This window comes from Camelina sativa, chromosome 12, assembly GCF_030686135.1.
Source record: "Camelina sativa cultivar CO46 ecotype springtype chromosome 12, ASM3068613v1".
Classification (NCBI taxonomy): Eukaryota; Viridiplantae; Streptophyta; class Magnoliopsida; order Brassicales; family Brassicaceae; genus Camelina; species Camelina sativa.
Genome location: NC_141891.1, coordinates 35,387,439 through 35,402,549, shown reverse-complemented (window position 1 = coordinate 35,402,549; position 15,111 = coordinate 35,387,439). Strand labels below are relative to the sequence as shown.

General features: G+C 35.1%; 2 protein-coding genes and 1 pseudogene across 3 annotated transcripts; 2 read left to right on the top strand and 1 right to left on the bottom strand.

Annotated features, from left to right (window-relative positions):
- Positions 1-2,295: 2,295 nt before the first annotated feature.
- On the bottom strand, positions 2,296-3,876 carry LOC104732953 (alkane hydroxylase MAH1 pseudogene; annotated as a pseudogene). The gene has a single exon (XR_015575535.1). The product of XR_015575535.1 is annotated as an alkane hydroxylase MAH1 pseudogene (transcript).
- Positions 3,877-7,667: 3,791 nt separating this feature from the next.
- On the top strand, positions 7,668-8,555 carry LOC109128033 (uncharacterized). The gene has a single exon (XM_019233707.2). It carries the CDS (start codon positions 7,668-7,670, stop codon positions 8,553-8,555), a length of 888 nt encoding a protein of 295 aa, XP_019089252.2.
- An 84-nt stretch (positions 8,556-8,639) lies between these two features.
- On the top strand, positions 8,640-11,406 carry LOC147933104 (uncharacterized). Its single transcript, XM_087477295.1, has 3 exons — positions 8,640-8,786; positions 8,895-9,995; positions 10,615-11,406. Exons 1-3 carry the CDS (start codon positions 8,640-8,642, stop codon positions 11,404-11,406), a joined length of 2,040 nt encoding a protein of 679 aa, XP_087333421.1.
- Positions 11,407-15,111: the final 3,705 nt, after the last annotated feature.

The following is a 15,111-nucleotide window of genomic DNA, read 5'->3' as shown; positions in this document are numbered from 1 at the left end:
ACAGGTTTTAAATTTTATTATAACTTATATATGTTATAATAGAATATAACGTTACTGTAGTTGTAACCCTCAAGTTTTCAATAATATATTATAAGGTCTGTTCGTTTCAACCCTCAAATTACAAGTAAGCGACTTAAAAGTAATGAATTCGGTAATTAGTGTCGCTAAAACTAAACCAGAGACAGATTAAGAAAACGTGAACTTGCATGATTAAACGAACTGGCCCATAGTCTAATAGTCTAATCAGAGTTTTGAAATTGCGTGATTAAAAGACTTTTAAAAATAAATTACGATTGTAATGTCTGTATTTTCTAAGGTAAAACAGGGAGAAGAAGTTGTAAACTCTTATCCTCCTGTTTGGGCAACCAATCTTGGAGTGCTCTTTTAATTTATTAATGTATGGTTGAAAAAAAAAAACAGGAAAGAGAAAAATCAAGGCACTTCTTGATGTGTAATATACTTTACTTGTGATTGATTTTACTATATTTAGAATTATATAGATGAAAACAACATGTCATTATGTACTAGATTTATGCATCTATCTACAAATAGTGTAAGATATATATATGTGTGGTATAAAAGATAAATTGTTTTTTAATATATTACATAAATTGTAACTTCACATTTTTTTGTTTTACATTTTAGGAGTAGATTATTTTTGATTGGAAGAGAAAAAATCAAAAAGGTAAATTTTTTTTTTTGGTCGTAAAGACCAGCATAAGATCTCAAATATTTAAATTATTATTAAAACCTTAGTTATACGATAGAATATAAAATCTCAAATAGTTAAATTATTATTAAAACCTTAGTTATACGATAGAAAAACCTTAACATATACGGGACAAGACGCATTTTCAGTCCCAAAATAAACATACCGTTTTTTCTTACTACTTTTTTTAATGTATTGTCTTTATTGATAACAAAAACAAATTTGATCATTCTTTTTATCTAAACCAAATTAGAGTTTGGATCTTGAATATTAATAACATTTCTAAAAAATTGATTACAAATATGTTAGTAAATTTAGTTTTTAAAATCAATCCCGCACGTATGTGCGGGTCCGAATCTAGTACGACTTACAAAATGTTCACTCGCTTATTTATTTATAAAGACAAAGTATCCTAACTATTTATCATCTATTTCATTTCCATTTTCCATTGAACCTGCGGGGAACAATTCTTTTTGCTGGATTAATTATTACCAATATAATCATAAGAAAAAACTATTTTCCATGAATTTTAGCCTAAACTTCTAATAAACTTTGACTTTTAGCCATTCTAACATTAACACTAACTTTTCGATATATTTCTTGTTGAAAGTACACATTATCCTATCAATAATGAGTATAACCAAATAATTTGATAGGAGTAGTAAAATTCCTAAAGATGATTATGTTTTATAGAGTTTAACTCGAAAACCATGTTTGAGAATAGGGTCCGAAGCTTTTCTTTTGAAAAAAAAAAATTTATAAGTTATTATTGAATTTTTATTTTTAATTTGATTGGATGAAATAACAATATGAAATTTAAAATTGATTAAAAATACAATTTATTTGGTATAGAATGAAAACTTGTTAAAAATAAATATATTTGGATCATTTTATAAATAAAAAATTTTCACTTAAAAAATTGGAAAGATCTGAATAGTACTCTTTCAAATATTAAAAATATTATTCAATTATTTATTTTCAAGATTAAATACCATTTTCATGTTTTTAAAATAAATAAATAAATTGCAAAATCTGAATTTGAAACAGTATGGAGATAGTGAAGTGACCTTAGTGCATTGGCCAATGATAAGTTCTTAATCCACCATCACACTAAGGATCGAGTCCTGCTCTATACGAATGTAGGAATTTGACTAATGTACTGGCTTGTTATGGCCCAATGGTTAAAAAAAAACACTACCGGAAATAGTTTAATGTATAATACCGGAGATATGTCTACCCGAACCATTAAAGAATGAGCACATGGAACAACGAGCGCTTCCGAGTCGGTTTAGTGTCTCTTTGGGTCGAAATGGTTAGTGTTGCCAACTAATGCTTCTGATTTCATAAATTAATCGAGAGAGTTGGTTTGCAAACTTTTCTTGAAAGATCCTCTCATTCCGTAACTAATTTGATGCTATAGTAAGAACTATCCCATTTTTAAAAAAGATGCTATGGAATTTTTAACTTTAAGTGACTAATTTGAAATGATAAATATGCATACAAAACCTTTAGTATGAATGAGACTAATGGTGACTCTTTCTAATCCTAAAAAGAAAAAGAATCATATAGAAGGAAACCCAAGTATAAACATAAAAACATTTGGACCATTTATATTGCAGAAGGTGAGCATCTTTTATTAAGTTTGACGCGAAGACCATGCTTCATGCGGAGGATAGGACCAGGAGCTGGTTCAATCTTTTGGCCTTGGACAACCTCAATATTATAGTTTTGTAATATTTCCACCACAACTGTCTTCATTAGAGTCATAGCTACCTCCTTACCCAGGCAAGCTCTTGGGCCTGCATTAAATGTAAAGAACTTGGAGGAAGACACTTCTATAAAGCCTCTTGTTTCCGAAACCCATCTCTTGGGGTTAAAATTCAAAGCATCTTCTCCCATACTGCGTTCATCCTCCCCAACGCGTAAATAAAGATTACAATCTTCGTACTTGGGTCGACTCTATGCCCACTCGGAAGCACATCTGGTTTTACGGGAGACAAGCGCTCGAACGGAACCGGAGGGTGAAGTCTCATTGCTTCATACAAGGCACCACGTAAATACACTAGTTTGTTCAAGAACTCCATGGAATCATAAGACGACCTCTCGGGGTCACCAACTCCCGTGGTTATTCTTGGTAGATTTGTGTTGATCTCTTGGCGAATGTTAGTTACAACATGCGGGTTTTGAGACAAATGCCAAAAGAACCAAGTGAGCGCAGAAGCAGTGGTATCCCTCCCGGCTAGAATGAAAGCTAACATGGTGTCTCTAAGAAACTTCTCATCATTATGGTACTTTAAGTACATGGTTGCATTTAGCTTCATGTGGGATGTCAAAAGATCCTGACCTTCTCCACTAAAATTCTCTTTTGATCTTATATCTTCCCTCTTATCTAATATAAACTTCTTAAAAGTTCGATTTAAAGTGGCGTTAGCTTTATACAACTTCTTCTCTTGTCCGAATCCAACCAATCTTTGGAGCTTCCACAAGAACTTTGGTTTAACATGCCTATACATAATCCCTTCTCCTATATCGTTGAGAGCTTTACCAAAATCACCAACCTCTGACATTTCAATGGAGAGAGATCTAGGATCAACACACCCAGTTACTGTAATTAGAGTTGTGTCGAACGTAAACCTCCTGAACACATCTTGCAAGTACACGACCTTTTCTTCCTCAGCTATACTATTGAAAAGAGGAACAAGCCCGTCCTTGAGTTTTTTTCTCGTGGTACTCATTGACAACTTTTGAAACCCTTGGTGGTCGACCATGGCTTTAGAAACTTTCCTCAGACTCTTCCATAGCTCCGAGTCCGCGGTGAGTATCCCATCTCCAAGAACATCAAACACTTCTTTGAAGTCAGGACCTTTGGTGTAATTGGAGGAGCTTGATGAGTTCATCATATGACGAATATTTTTGTCATCAGCAGTAAACACCATATCCATTCCAGAATACCACGGTCCTTTGAATACAAACATCAAGTTAGACTTCTCGAGACTCTCCACGCTAAAGTCATAGATTCGATGGAACTCCATGAGCAGACTAGGAAGCATCCCAAGAACTGGCCAGTTTCTAAGGAAGCCTTTATGAGGTTTCTTGAAGAGGTAGAAGAAACAAAGGAGTAAGGAAACGATGGCTATGGAAGCTTGAACTAAGCTTATTGAGGCCATTGAGTATTTGAAGTTTGATTGAAATATTGAAGTAAGTTATGATGGGTTGTTTTTAATTTTTCTTTTTTCCTTTTTTTGGGTAAAATGGGGTTGTTTTAGTTGTACAACTTAATTGAATACACAAACTATAAATGCACAAATATCATTTCTAATTTCTATGACTAACTATAACTGCACCGACAACAACATCAACGCAACATGTCAAACGACGTCATGGCGATGCTCACTACACATGGGATGAGAAGATAATTTGTGGCATTGCAAGTATATACTATTGTTCAGAAGAGATGTTAAGAAAGATAATAACTTGACATTTTAAGTGATTTGTGTAAAATTTACAAATCCTATGTTATTCAATCATGTATTTTAAAAAGTCTCATGAAATTCACTGTTATTGAAATGATGATTTAAAAATCTACTTTAAAATCCACTGTTATTCAAAACAGTTTGTGGATTTTGATTTTAATAAGTTTTAGGGATTCTGGAGGATTGGAGATGATTTGTTTAGTTAAAAATATAGAAATCTAATCTCATGGTTTTAGGTGGGATTTGAAAGAATTTCACCCTAAATCATATCAACTTCCCTAAAATCTATCAAAATTCCAAATTTCCTAAATCCCATAAAATCATAGTTTCAATATACCCCTAAGTGTTTCTCTCAAATTAGATGTTTAGACTTATCTAAAAGTTATTCTGGTTTATTAATAGTTTATAGTTCTATCAAAAATTTGAATCTTAAAATAAAATTGAAATTAGAAATTATAAATGGATAATTATATATTCTGAAATATTAGGACTTTCAAATATTTAATATTCAAACATTTTCACAATATAGTTTTGTAACTAGCTAATCAAATAAGTGAAAGTTATGATTGGATATATGTATTGAAGTAATGGTATGTTTTACTTAAGATACTGGTTATGTAATGTATGCATCAGTGGGATGATAGACTTCTTCATTGGTTTGTTAGTGGGATGATAGACTTTTTTTATTCAAAAAAACACAGATTACAGATATTAATCTAATATGAAAATGTTTAAAACTGTTTGTGAAGATTTGTTTACGTAAAGTCTTCTAAAATCAATTGTAAACACGTTTTAAGAAGCTTTCTAAGCTTTCTTAATAAATGCTATGTTATTTCTTTGGTAAAATATAGCATTTATTGTGGTTTCTTAATATCCTGGTCATTATATATATTAGTACTAATTAATCTTAGCGATGACGTAAATTAAGCTGAGTTTGAGTCTAACTTCTAACTATGTTATTACTTTTTACTAGTATTTAAATTTGGTATTTCGTATGACACAACACTCCTCATGGACTGCAGATGAAGATGGACCAAACTCCAAACGCCGAGCAATAATTTTATAACACGCGAGACTGTCTCACAATCCAGGGATAGTTAAGTTTGTTGTCTTCTACGAAACTCATTTCGGGATTGAAAAGTCCTTTGGATTTTAGTTTGTCTAGTTAAAGAACGGACCCTCCTCCACACATCTGTCGTGTTATTCTCTCAAAAGTCTCTTTTCAGCTTTTTACGGAATTTTATTTATTTATTTTTATTTCACAATCCGAACTTCTTTGTTTTGGTCTCTTTCTCTCTGAAAGTCTCTGTTTACAATTGTCACTCTGGATTTTAATTTTCATGTTAAGTTCGGTCCAAGTAAAAACGTCTTTGTCAAGAAGAAGGGGGTCACTTGATCCCAGTTAAATAGTAAAAACTAGATTTGCAAGAAGGAAAAAGCTGCAGCTTAATTGGTTTATCTATATTCAACTGAAGAGGTCGAATTAACAATATTAATACAAATTTAAAATATCATTAATTCGGTATTACAACGCAGGTAAATCTTTGTTTTACTATTTTGTTAATACCGTCAATATTTGATTATTAAACATATTTAATTAAGTTGAGTAAATTATAATAATATATATAAATTATTGTTGTCCCAGGTCCCATGGTGTTAAATTTTAGCTTATTAACATAAATTTTAGTCTCTACTTCAAAATTGTTTATATAGATTATGTTCATTGACAAAAAAAGAAAAAAATATATGTTCAGTGAAGAGACAAACAATCGAGGGTCAGTTGTTTTGCTAATATTAAGAGGAGTGTATGAAATTTAAGGCAATCTTACCAAATACGAACTATTTGTTGCAATCAAAGAAACAGACTGAAAGAGAAACATTGGGCTTAAAAATGATACGTTATGGTATCACGTACCAAAGAAGGAAGCAGAAGACTCTAGACGCTTATTTATAATTATCAAGTTATCATATGCTATCATTTTTGAAGACCAATGTTTCTCTTTCAGTCTGTTTCTTTAATTACAATACTAGTAGACAGGCAATCACACGTGCAAGAGCCATGGTGATTAATTAGGAGAGAAGAAATGGAGGAGGCCAGTAAGGGAAGCCCAAGTTCCGGAAGGGAACATCATCTCCTGTGAACAAGGTAGTGAGAGTTTTGGCGGTAAGATCATAAACACCAAAGTTATGGCCAACAAAATAGATGCAATTAAGCTTGAGTCCACTAGAAGAACTAGCTAAGACACAAAAAGCCTTCACTATATATGTCCAACGGAAATGCAAAGATCTCCAATATCGTCTGTATAGATCATAGTCTTCTTAAAGTCTTTTGATTCCTCATTTCTCTAAGACCATGAACTTTTTTCTGTTGCATGCATCAGTATCTCAAAGTCATCCATGTCCTCACAGTACCTGGAAAAAACATGATAGAGCCGATAAGGTACTCAAGCCAATAAAAAAAATGGTACACACCAAACTCCAAAGTTAAATAGATACTATACCACTTGACGAGGAAATGTTGTCCGCTGGGTGACTCTACAAGATGGACAGAGAAAATAATCATCAATTCTTTGATATTTGCATTCGAGAAACTTTATCTGTGGACAGAGAAAATCATGAGATCATAGTGAAGTAGGTATATTAGACTCTGGTTTAGATTAAACGGTTTAAATATATAGTGATGTAGAAAACACAAAATGTCCAACACAGTTCCAATAGTGCTCATATTAAGTATTTGTTGACAGTTTTGCATCCAGCAAGACTATACCAAGATCAAGTTGAACTTGTTGCATTTGCAGAGCAAGCATATCATGAAAAAGGTCCATCGAAGCAGACGTCATAACTTCTTATCTTGTTTATGTTGAAAAACAAGAGTTGCATCTGCCATCTGAAGATGCGACATTTGAACAAGAGGATGAACTACTTCAGAAGAACTCAGCATTAGTACAAAAACAGAGTGTCAGGTTATTTATATCGGCGTTTATCAAGCTGGAAGATTTACACAGGATTAGAAGGCCCAAGAAGCTTCTGGAAGATTAAAGAGCTTCATGTTTACAATAGGAATGTAAACATGAAGAAAGAGGGAAATTTCCTAAAGCATAAAGAAAAAGGAAATTGTCCAATTCCTATTAGGATTAGAATAGGCAGTTTGCCTCTTATGTGGCAAAGGTTTAGTTCTATAAATAGGGTGCTAAGGCTGATTGTAAGCTTTAGCACAAACAAGAGAAAGTTAACCTAGCTATTAAGTTTTAGTCTTTAAGAAAAGAAAAGAGCTAAGAACATAGAGAGAGCGTGAGGTTTTTTTAAAGAGAGTTTTGAGAGATTAGAAAATTGTTTAGAACAAACTTGTAAACAGATTTTCTATTAATCAAAATAGAGTTTAAAGAAATCTTTATTTCATTGTTCAGATCATAAGTTCTCACACTTTCAATTGGTATCAGAGCGGCACTTGTTCAGAATATTACGGGTGAGATTCTGCGGACAATATGGAGAGCTACGGAGATCTGATCAACAACAATAAAGTCATCTTGGATGATGGAAACTATGGGTTTTGGAAGTCAAGGATCAAATCCATCATAGGAGGTATTGATCGTCTTGCTTGGAAGACTGTTCTAGAAAAGTGGGAGGAACCAACGATCAAGGATGAATCAGGCAAGCGAATTCCAAAACCTGAGGTAGACTGGACTGATGACGAACAAAAGAGATCAAAATACAACTCAAGGGCTTTAAGTGCAATTCATTGCAGTGTTGGGAGAAAACAGTTTGAGTTGATTCAAGGGTGTGAAACTACTAAAGAAGCATGGGATATCCTTCAAATTCATTATGAAGGTACAACTAAAGTGCAGAGTTCAAGAAAGGATATGTTGGCTTCTAGATTTGAGAATCTAAAGATGGAGGAACATGAATCAATCTCAGATTTTAGTTCAAAGTTGAGTGCTCTAGCACAAGAAGCCTTAACTCTTGGGAAGACGTATAAGGATCAAAAGTTAGTCAAAAAGTTTCTAAAGTGTCTTCCATCTAGGTTCATGGGATACAAAACAGCTTTAACGGTCTCACAAGATTTAGATAATCTCAGTTATGGTGAAGTAGTAGGAATGCTACAGGCACACGAGATGGAACTTAATGGGATTAAGAAACCAAAAGGAATAGCTCTAGCAGTAAGCAAAGACCTATCTGATCAAGGAGAAGAAGATGCTGTGAGTCTGTTGGTAAGAAGATTTGATCGAGCTCTGAGAAGGATAGAACAAGGTCAAGGTCAAAAGAAGAACAATTCATTCAAGAAGACAAGTGAAGACAAAAAGGCTGATATGCAGTGTCATGAATGTAAGGGATATGGTCATTTTATTCAAGAGTGTCCAACAATCAAGTTATGAGATGCCAAGTGCACAATCTGTAAAGGGACTGGCCACACACATGAGGAATGTGTGAGTAACTCTAAATTCAAGAAAGAAAAGTCTATGATTAGCATTGAGAATGAGTCAGATAGTGATAGCAGCAGCGAAGAAGAACTCATTAATTTAGTAGCTATGGTGGGAATCACTGAATTTGAGAATGGGGAAGAAGTAACTGACTCAGAATCAGAAGGAGAAGAAGTTCTTGACATTGTTTAGAGTTACAAAGAAGTGCGAAATACACTTATTTCGCTAGGAAAAGAAAATCAAGGTTTGATTACTGAAAAACTTCGTTTAGAAGCACTTGTTATATCATTACAGAATGAATTGGTGGATGAGAAAAAGCTGGCTAAAGATTCGCTAGATTTGATGAAGGAGAAGTTGGTCTTATCTGCAAAAGCAGACAAGCTTGAAGAAGAGCTACTTAAAGAAAGAAAAAAATCTACAGAACTACAATCTGAATTAGATCAACAACATAGGAAGATTCATATGTTCGCAGGAACAAAGCAGCTTGACAAAATTTTGAGCTATGGGAGAACTGAGAAAACTCATAGAGGATTGGGATTTACTGAGAACAAGGGAGCTAAATCACAGACAACCAAGTTCGTATCTGCTGGAGCCGATCAGTCTGAGAAGGAGACATCTTATGGTGTTTCTAATGGATCTTTGAGTTGTTATTTCTGTGAGAAAATCGGTCACTACAAACGTTTTTGTTACAAATATTGGCAGAAGGTCTGTACCTTAAAGCAACAAGGAAGATTCTTCTGGAATGGAATTAGAAGACAAGTTTGGATGAAGAAAGCTGACCTATATCAATCGGGATCAATGGTAGCTTCTGGATCTGGGTTTAGATGCAATATGGCCATGATTACTGAAGAACAAGAAGAAACAGAACCAATGTGCGATATGGCTATGATCACTGAAGAACAAGAAGACACGAAGCCTTGGTTCTTTGACAGCGGCTGCTCAAGACATATGACTGGAACCAAGAGTAATCTACAGAATATTAAGAAATTGAAAGGAGGCACAGTAACATTTGGAGATGGAAGTCATGGTTTCATACAAGGCAAAGGTACAACACGTGATACAGAGCTTCCACAATTGGTGAATGTCTATCTAGTTCAAGGATTGCGTGCAAATTTAATAAGCATTAGTCAACTCTGTGATGAAGGATTGTCAGTTTTATTCACAAAAATTGATTGCAAAGCACTGGATGAGTCAGTTACTGTCAAGTTATACGGTGTAAGATCTGGGAATAATTGTTACATGTGGGAAAAACATTCAATCAAATGCTACAGTGCTCGAGGAAGTATAGATCTATGGCATCAACGACTTGGACACATGAATACAAGAAACCTTGCTACTCTTGTGAATAAAGAGATAATTCGAGGAGTACCTAAGCTTAAAGGAGAAGATAATATGGTGTGTGGACCTTGTAATCAGGGAAAGCAAGTCAAAATTCAGCAATAAAAGGTTCCAGATGTTCAGTCAAAATCAGCTCTGGAACTGGTTCACATGGATTTAATGGGACCAAATGCAAGTGGAAAGCCTAGCAGGAAAGAAATATGTGTTTGTTTTAGTTGATGATTACTCCAGATACACTTGGGTTCGTTTTATTCGTGAGAAGTCAGATACAATCGACATCTTCAAGATTTTAGCTTTACAGCTACTTAATGAACGAGGAGGAATCAAGAAAATTCGAAGTGATCATGGTGGATAATTTCAAAATGAGGTTATGAAGGAGTTTTGTGAACAGCATGGGATTGCACATCAATTCTCAGCACCAAGGACACCACAACAGAATGGAGTAGTAGAAAGGAAGAATAGAACTCTTCAGGAAATGGCAAGAGCAATGATACATGGAAATCAAGTTCCTAAGAAATTCTGGGGTGAAGCAGTGAACACTGCCTGTTATATAATTAACAGAGTTTATGTCCGAAGAGATACTACAAAAACACCCTATGAGTTGTGGAGAGGCAAAACACCAAATCTGAGTTACTTCCATGTGTTTGGATGAAAATGCTATATCTTAAATGACAAGGATTATCTTGGCAAGTTCGACTCCAGAAGTGATGAAGGCATGTTTTTGGGTTATGCGGAGAGTAGTACAGCATTCAGAGTCTATAACAGGCGTACAGGTTTAATCATGGAATCAGTAAATGTAGTCTTTGACAATCAATCTGTAGCTGTACAAGGTGTTGATTCAGACAGTGATTCAGAACAGGTAAGCATCACTCAAGCCCACAATGAAGTTTCTGAGTTGGACAGTTCTGTTACAAAACCAGAAGAAGTACAACAAGTTCATAAGAATCATTCTGCATCTGATGTTATTGGGGACTTAAATGAGAAAATGAAGACTCGAGGAGTGCAGATTGATTTTAAGAAGATGACAAGTTACTTTACAACTCTAGAAACTGTTTTCTATGAGTGTTTTGTGTCCATGATCGAACCAAAGAACCATATAGAAGCTGTTCAAGATGATTTTTGGATTATAGCCATGGAAGAAGAACTGGAACAGTTTGAGCGTAATGATGTTTGGGAACTGGTTCGTAGACCAATAGATGTGAATATCATTGGTACTAAGTGGATTTTCAAAAACAAAATAGATGAGAGTGGTGTTGTTGTTCGCAATAAAGCAAAATTAGTTGCACAAGGTTATACTCAGATCGAAGGTGTAGAGTTTGAAGAAACTTTTGCACCAGTAGCAAGGCTTGAGTCAATAAGACTGTTTTTAGGAATGGCATGCATTCTGAACTTTAAGGTGTTTCAGATGGATGTGAAGAGTGCTTTCTTAAATGGGATCTTACAAGAAGAAGTATATGTTGAACAATGATATGCTCAAATTAAACCCTAGAGCTACTCTCTCAAATTAAGAGATCAATGCAGTACTTAGGGGTCGAATTCCACAAGGACTCAAGACTACACAATAAATTATAGAGTTTTATAATTAAGCTAAACAGATTAAATTGAATTAAAATAAAAACAATGCAAAATATTAAATAAAAGCTGTTGTAAATTCAGAAGATCAAAAAGCTAGGCCTAGGGAATTTCTCAGGAAATTATGAAATATTAAATCAATAAAATAAATTAGGATTCAAACAATTAAGAACAGATCTAGAACTCTAAACACTTTTGTAAATTAAATCAGTTCTCAGTGTAAATAATATCTAAATTTAAAACCAGAAAATCCAAATCTCTTTGTAAAATTCTAGGTTAAAAAATCAGCAATAAAATCAGGTTTAGACTATTCACAAAATTATTAAATCAAATCTCTTTGCAAGAAATAATTTTGCTCATTAAAAGGTTTTATCAGGAAAACAATTATATTCTCATATCAATTTATTTTCCTTGAGTATTAATTCTAGATGGCCAATTAGGATTAATATGAAGAACAACCTAAGATGAAGATCTAGATAGATAATGAATCCTAAATAAGCAGATCTAATAATTCATAAAATCCCTGTGAAAAACCCTAAACCTAACAAGCAAACTACTCAGACATAATCAATGAAGAACAAAGCATCTTTCTGAATAATAAGCAATAGAAATTAAAAGAGTAAGGAAGGAGTTTAAGAATTCTTCTCTCAAAGCAGTTCAGATCTCTCTCCCAAAAGCTCTCAAAATCTCACAGGGTTGCAGAAAAATAAAACTTGATAGAATACAACTTAAGGGTTTGGAAAACCTAAAAACTATATATATATGTCCTAAAACACGTTAGGGACTAGTCTTGCAAATATGGAAAACTTTGGGGCAGATTTGTAAAACTTCCAAATTTGGCTCTCTCGTCGGTTTGGACTGGGTGTCGATCGATGCTAAGGCAGTGTCGATCGACACCATCTCCTCTGGTCGATTCCAAGTTGATTTCTTGCGGATTATTGCTCCAAACTGATCCAAATTGCTCCACTTTGCTCCTTCCATGCTAAAAACCTGTAAAGACTCAAAAACAATCTAGAAACAAATGAAAAGACACTAAAAGACTCCTTATATCATGGTTAAAAACCATAAAAACCATGATATATCAACTCCCCCAGACTTAGCGTTTGCTTGCCCTCAAGCAAAACATAAACTTAGACCTGTGAAAGAGGTTTGAAAACATGGAACTCACTCAATTACATGATGATTCTTATTCACACTCTTCATTTACCTGACTCAAGAACTTACTACTTATACTCAACCATGATAAGCATCAACATTCCTTATTCAAATCCCACAATCCCTTGGAATCTCTGAAATCTCCATTGTCATCTCATTAGTCAATATTAAAGCATAAATAAGGTGAATTCTTACCTTGGATGTATTGATCAGTGGCATGTGGACTCTCTTCAGGCCAAGACATTCTTCTTACATCTCCTTTCCTCTCCCTTTTCTCACTTCCATTTTTTTTTTTTTTTTTTTGGATATTTTTTTTTAAGCAAAGGTGTAAGCGAATACCGGGGTCATCGGTAATTTACCTACCCCTCGCTTCCAAGCTTTGTGTGATCATTTGAATCAAGAGTAGAATAATGGGGTCACTAGTAATTTACCTACCTCTCTAAACTGATCAAAATCATCTCATCTTTTATCCTCTTTTTCTGATTTTTCTCTTTTTTTTTTTAAAGCACTGAAGGGAAGAGAGAGGGGAGACATACTTTGAAAAATTGCACTGTCTTGTATGGCCTGAAGAAGAAGTCTAGTCCACTGATTTCCAACCCCAAAGTAAGCGATTAAGTCCGGTTAAAATCCTGATAAAAGTTGAGACAACGTTAGATTAATCAGATATCCATTGAATAAGGGCTTTAAGGATTGTTGATAAGGCTCATAGTCTTCTAAGCTTCAGTTCTGAGATCAAGCATAAACAAATAATCATTAGAGTGTTAGCCAAATAAGAGAAATCATTAGTCAAGATCATAATTCCCAAAAACAAAAAGACAAATTTGAAAAATTTGACTCAAACTTTATGGTTTTGACTGACACAACTGAAACTCAAAAACAGAAATCATAGTTAGTAACTAACCTCCCCCAGACTTAAACAACACTGTCCCCAGTGTTATCAAGTAAGAGGAAAGAAAAAATAGAAATAAAATAAACAAAAATCAAAATCAGAAGAAAAAGAAAAACCTACCAGTGGGTTGCCTCCCACTAAGCGCTTGTTTTCAGTCATTAGCTTGACTGTGTTGGAGCTCAGGCATCCGGTGGATCAGAACGTGGCAGTGAAGTCCTCTTCATCCAAGGTGGTGTATAAGCTTTAGGTGCATGAGGCTTGCCAAGGATGTGAGGAACAAGACCAGGGTGGGATTTAGGGATTGGTTTGCCTCTCTTATGTCCTGCAAAATCATCAACAGAAGAAACAAGCGCTCTACGATAATCTCGTGGCTTGGTTAACTGCAAAACAGTTTTTCTCTCTTTGAAATTCTTGTTGATGATAGGAGGAGGTTTAGGAGAAGGAGAGGTGTACCTTTGCCTTACCTGAGGGCTCTGGAGTGTGGATTGATGACTCTTCTGTTTGGGACAGGTTTCTGACTTGGAGCATCACTTTTGGACAAGCTTTGTCGCGGTCGTGGAGGGGTGTCGATCGATGCCTCCTTGTTGGTGTCGATCGACACTGAGCCTGATGCCCGTGTTGCAGAAACTTTTTCAACAGAAAAGTCTGTCCATCAATAGTAGGAGCCCTCCTCAGCTTATCCATCTCAAAATGCATACTCAATCCATCCACATTCAGTGTTATGTGTCCCTTCTGCACATCTATGATGGCACCAGCTGTAGCCAAGAAAGATCTTCCTAAGATGAGAGGATCTTTAGGCTCTTGATCATACTTCAGCACCACATAGTCAGTGGGAATCATGAAGTTGCCAACCTTAACTGGAATATCCTCTAAAACACCTTCAGGAATTCTTCGGGAGCGATCAGCCAAGATAAGAGAAATCTGAGTTGGCTTGAATTCTGTCATCCCAAGTCTCACAGCAACAGAATGTGGCATCAAGTTGATGCTAGAGCCAAGGTCACAAAGTGAGTGTGCAAACCTTCCTGTGGAGATAGAGCAATAAAGTACAAAGCTTCCAGGATCTGGTAACTTTTCTGCAGTCCTACACTCAATTGCTGCACTCACTTTCTCAGAGACAACCACTTCGTGTTTTCTCTCCTTCTTCCTCTGAACAGGCTGGTTCAACAGAATTGCACTGACATCTTTTGTAAGAAGTGCTCCTCCTTCAGGGCTCAAACCATTGGATACCATTCTCTTCACATACCGCTTAAGAGGTGGTGAAAGCTTTACTGCATCAATTAAAGGCATCTCAATCATCACCTTGTCCATCATTGCTTTGCATCTAGCTTCCTCCATCTCTTGCTTAGACTTTCTTGGCTTGGGAAAAGGAACCTTAGGCTTGTAGACCCTTTCAACTGTTGGAACTTGAGATTTCGCAGCTTTTGGTTCCATCTGAGATGAGTGTTGATCGATACCCAGGTGGTGCCGATCGACACCATCATCTACAACCGAGAATTTTGTCGATTTTTCACCCAGTTCCGCAGAAGCAATTTCAACAACATCTTCATCCCTCACAGA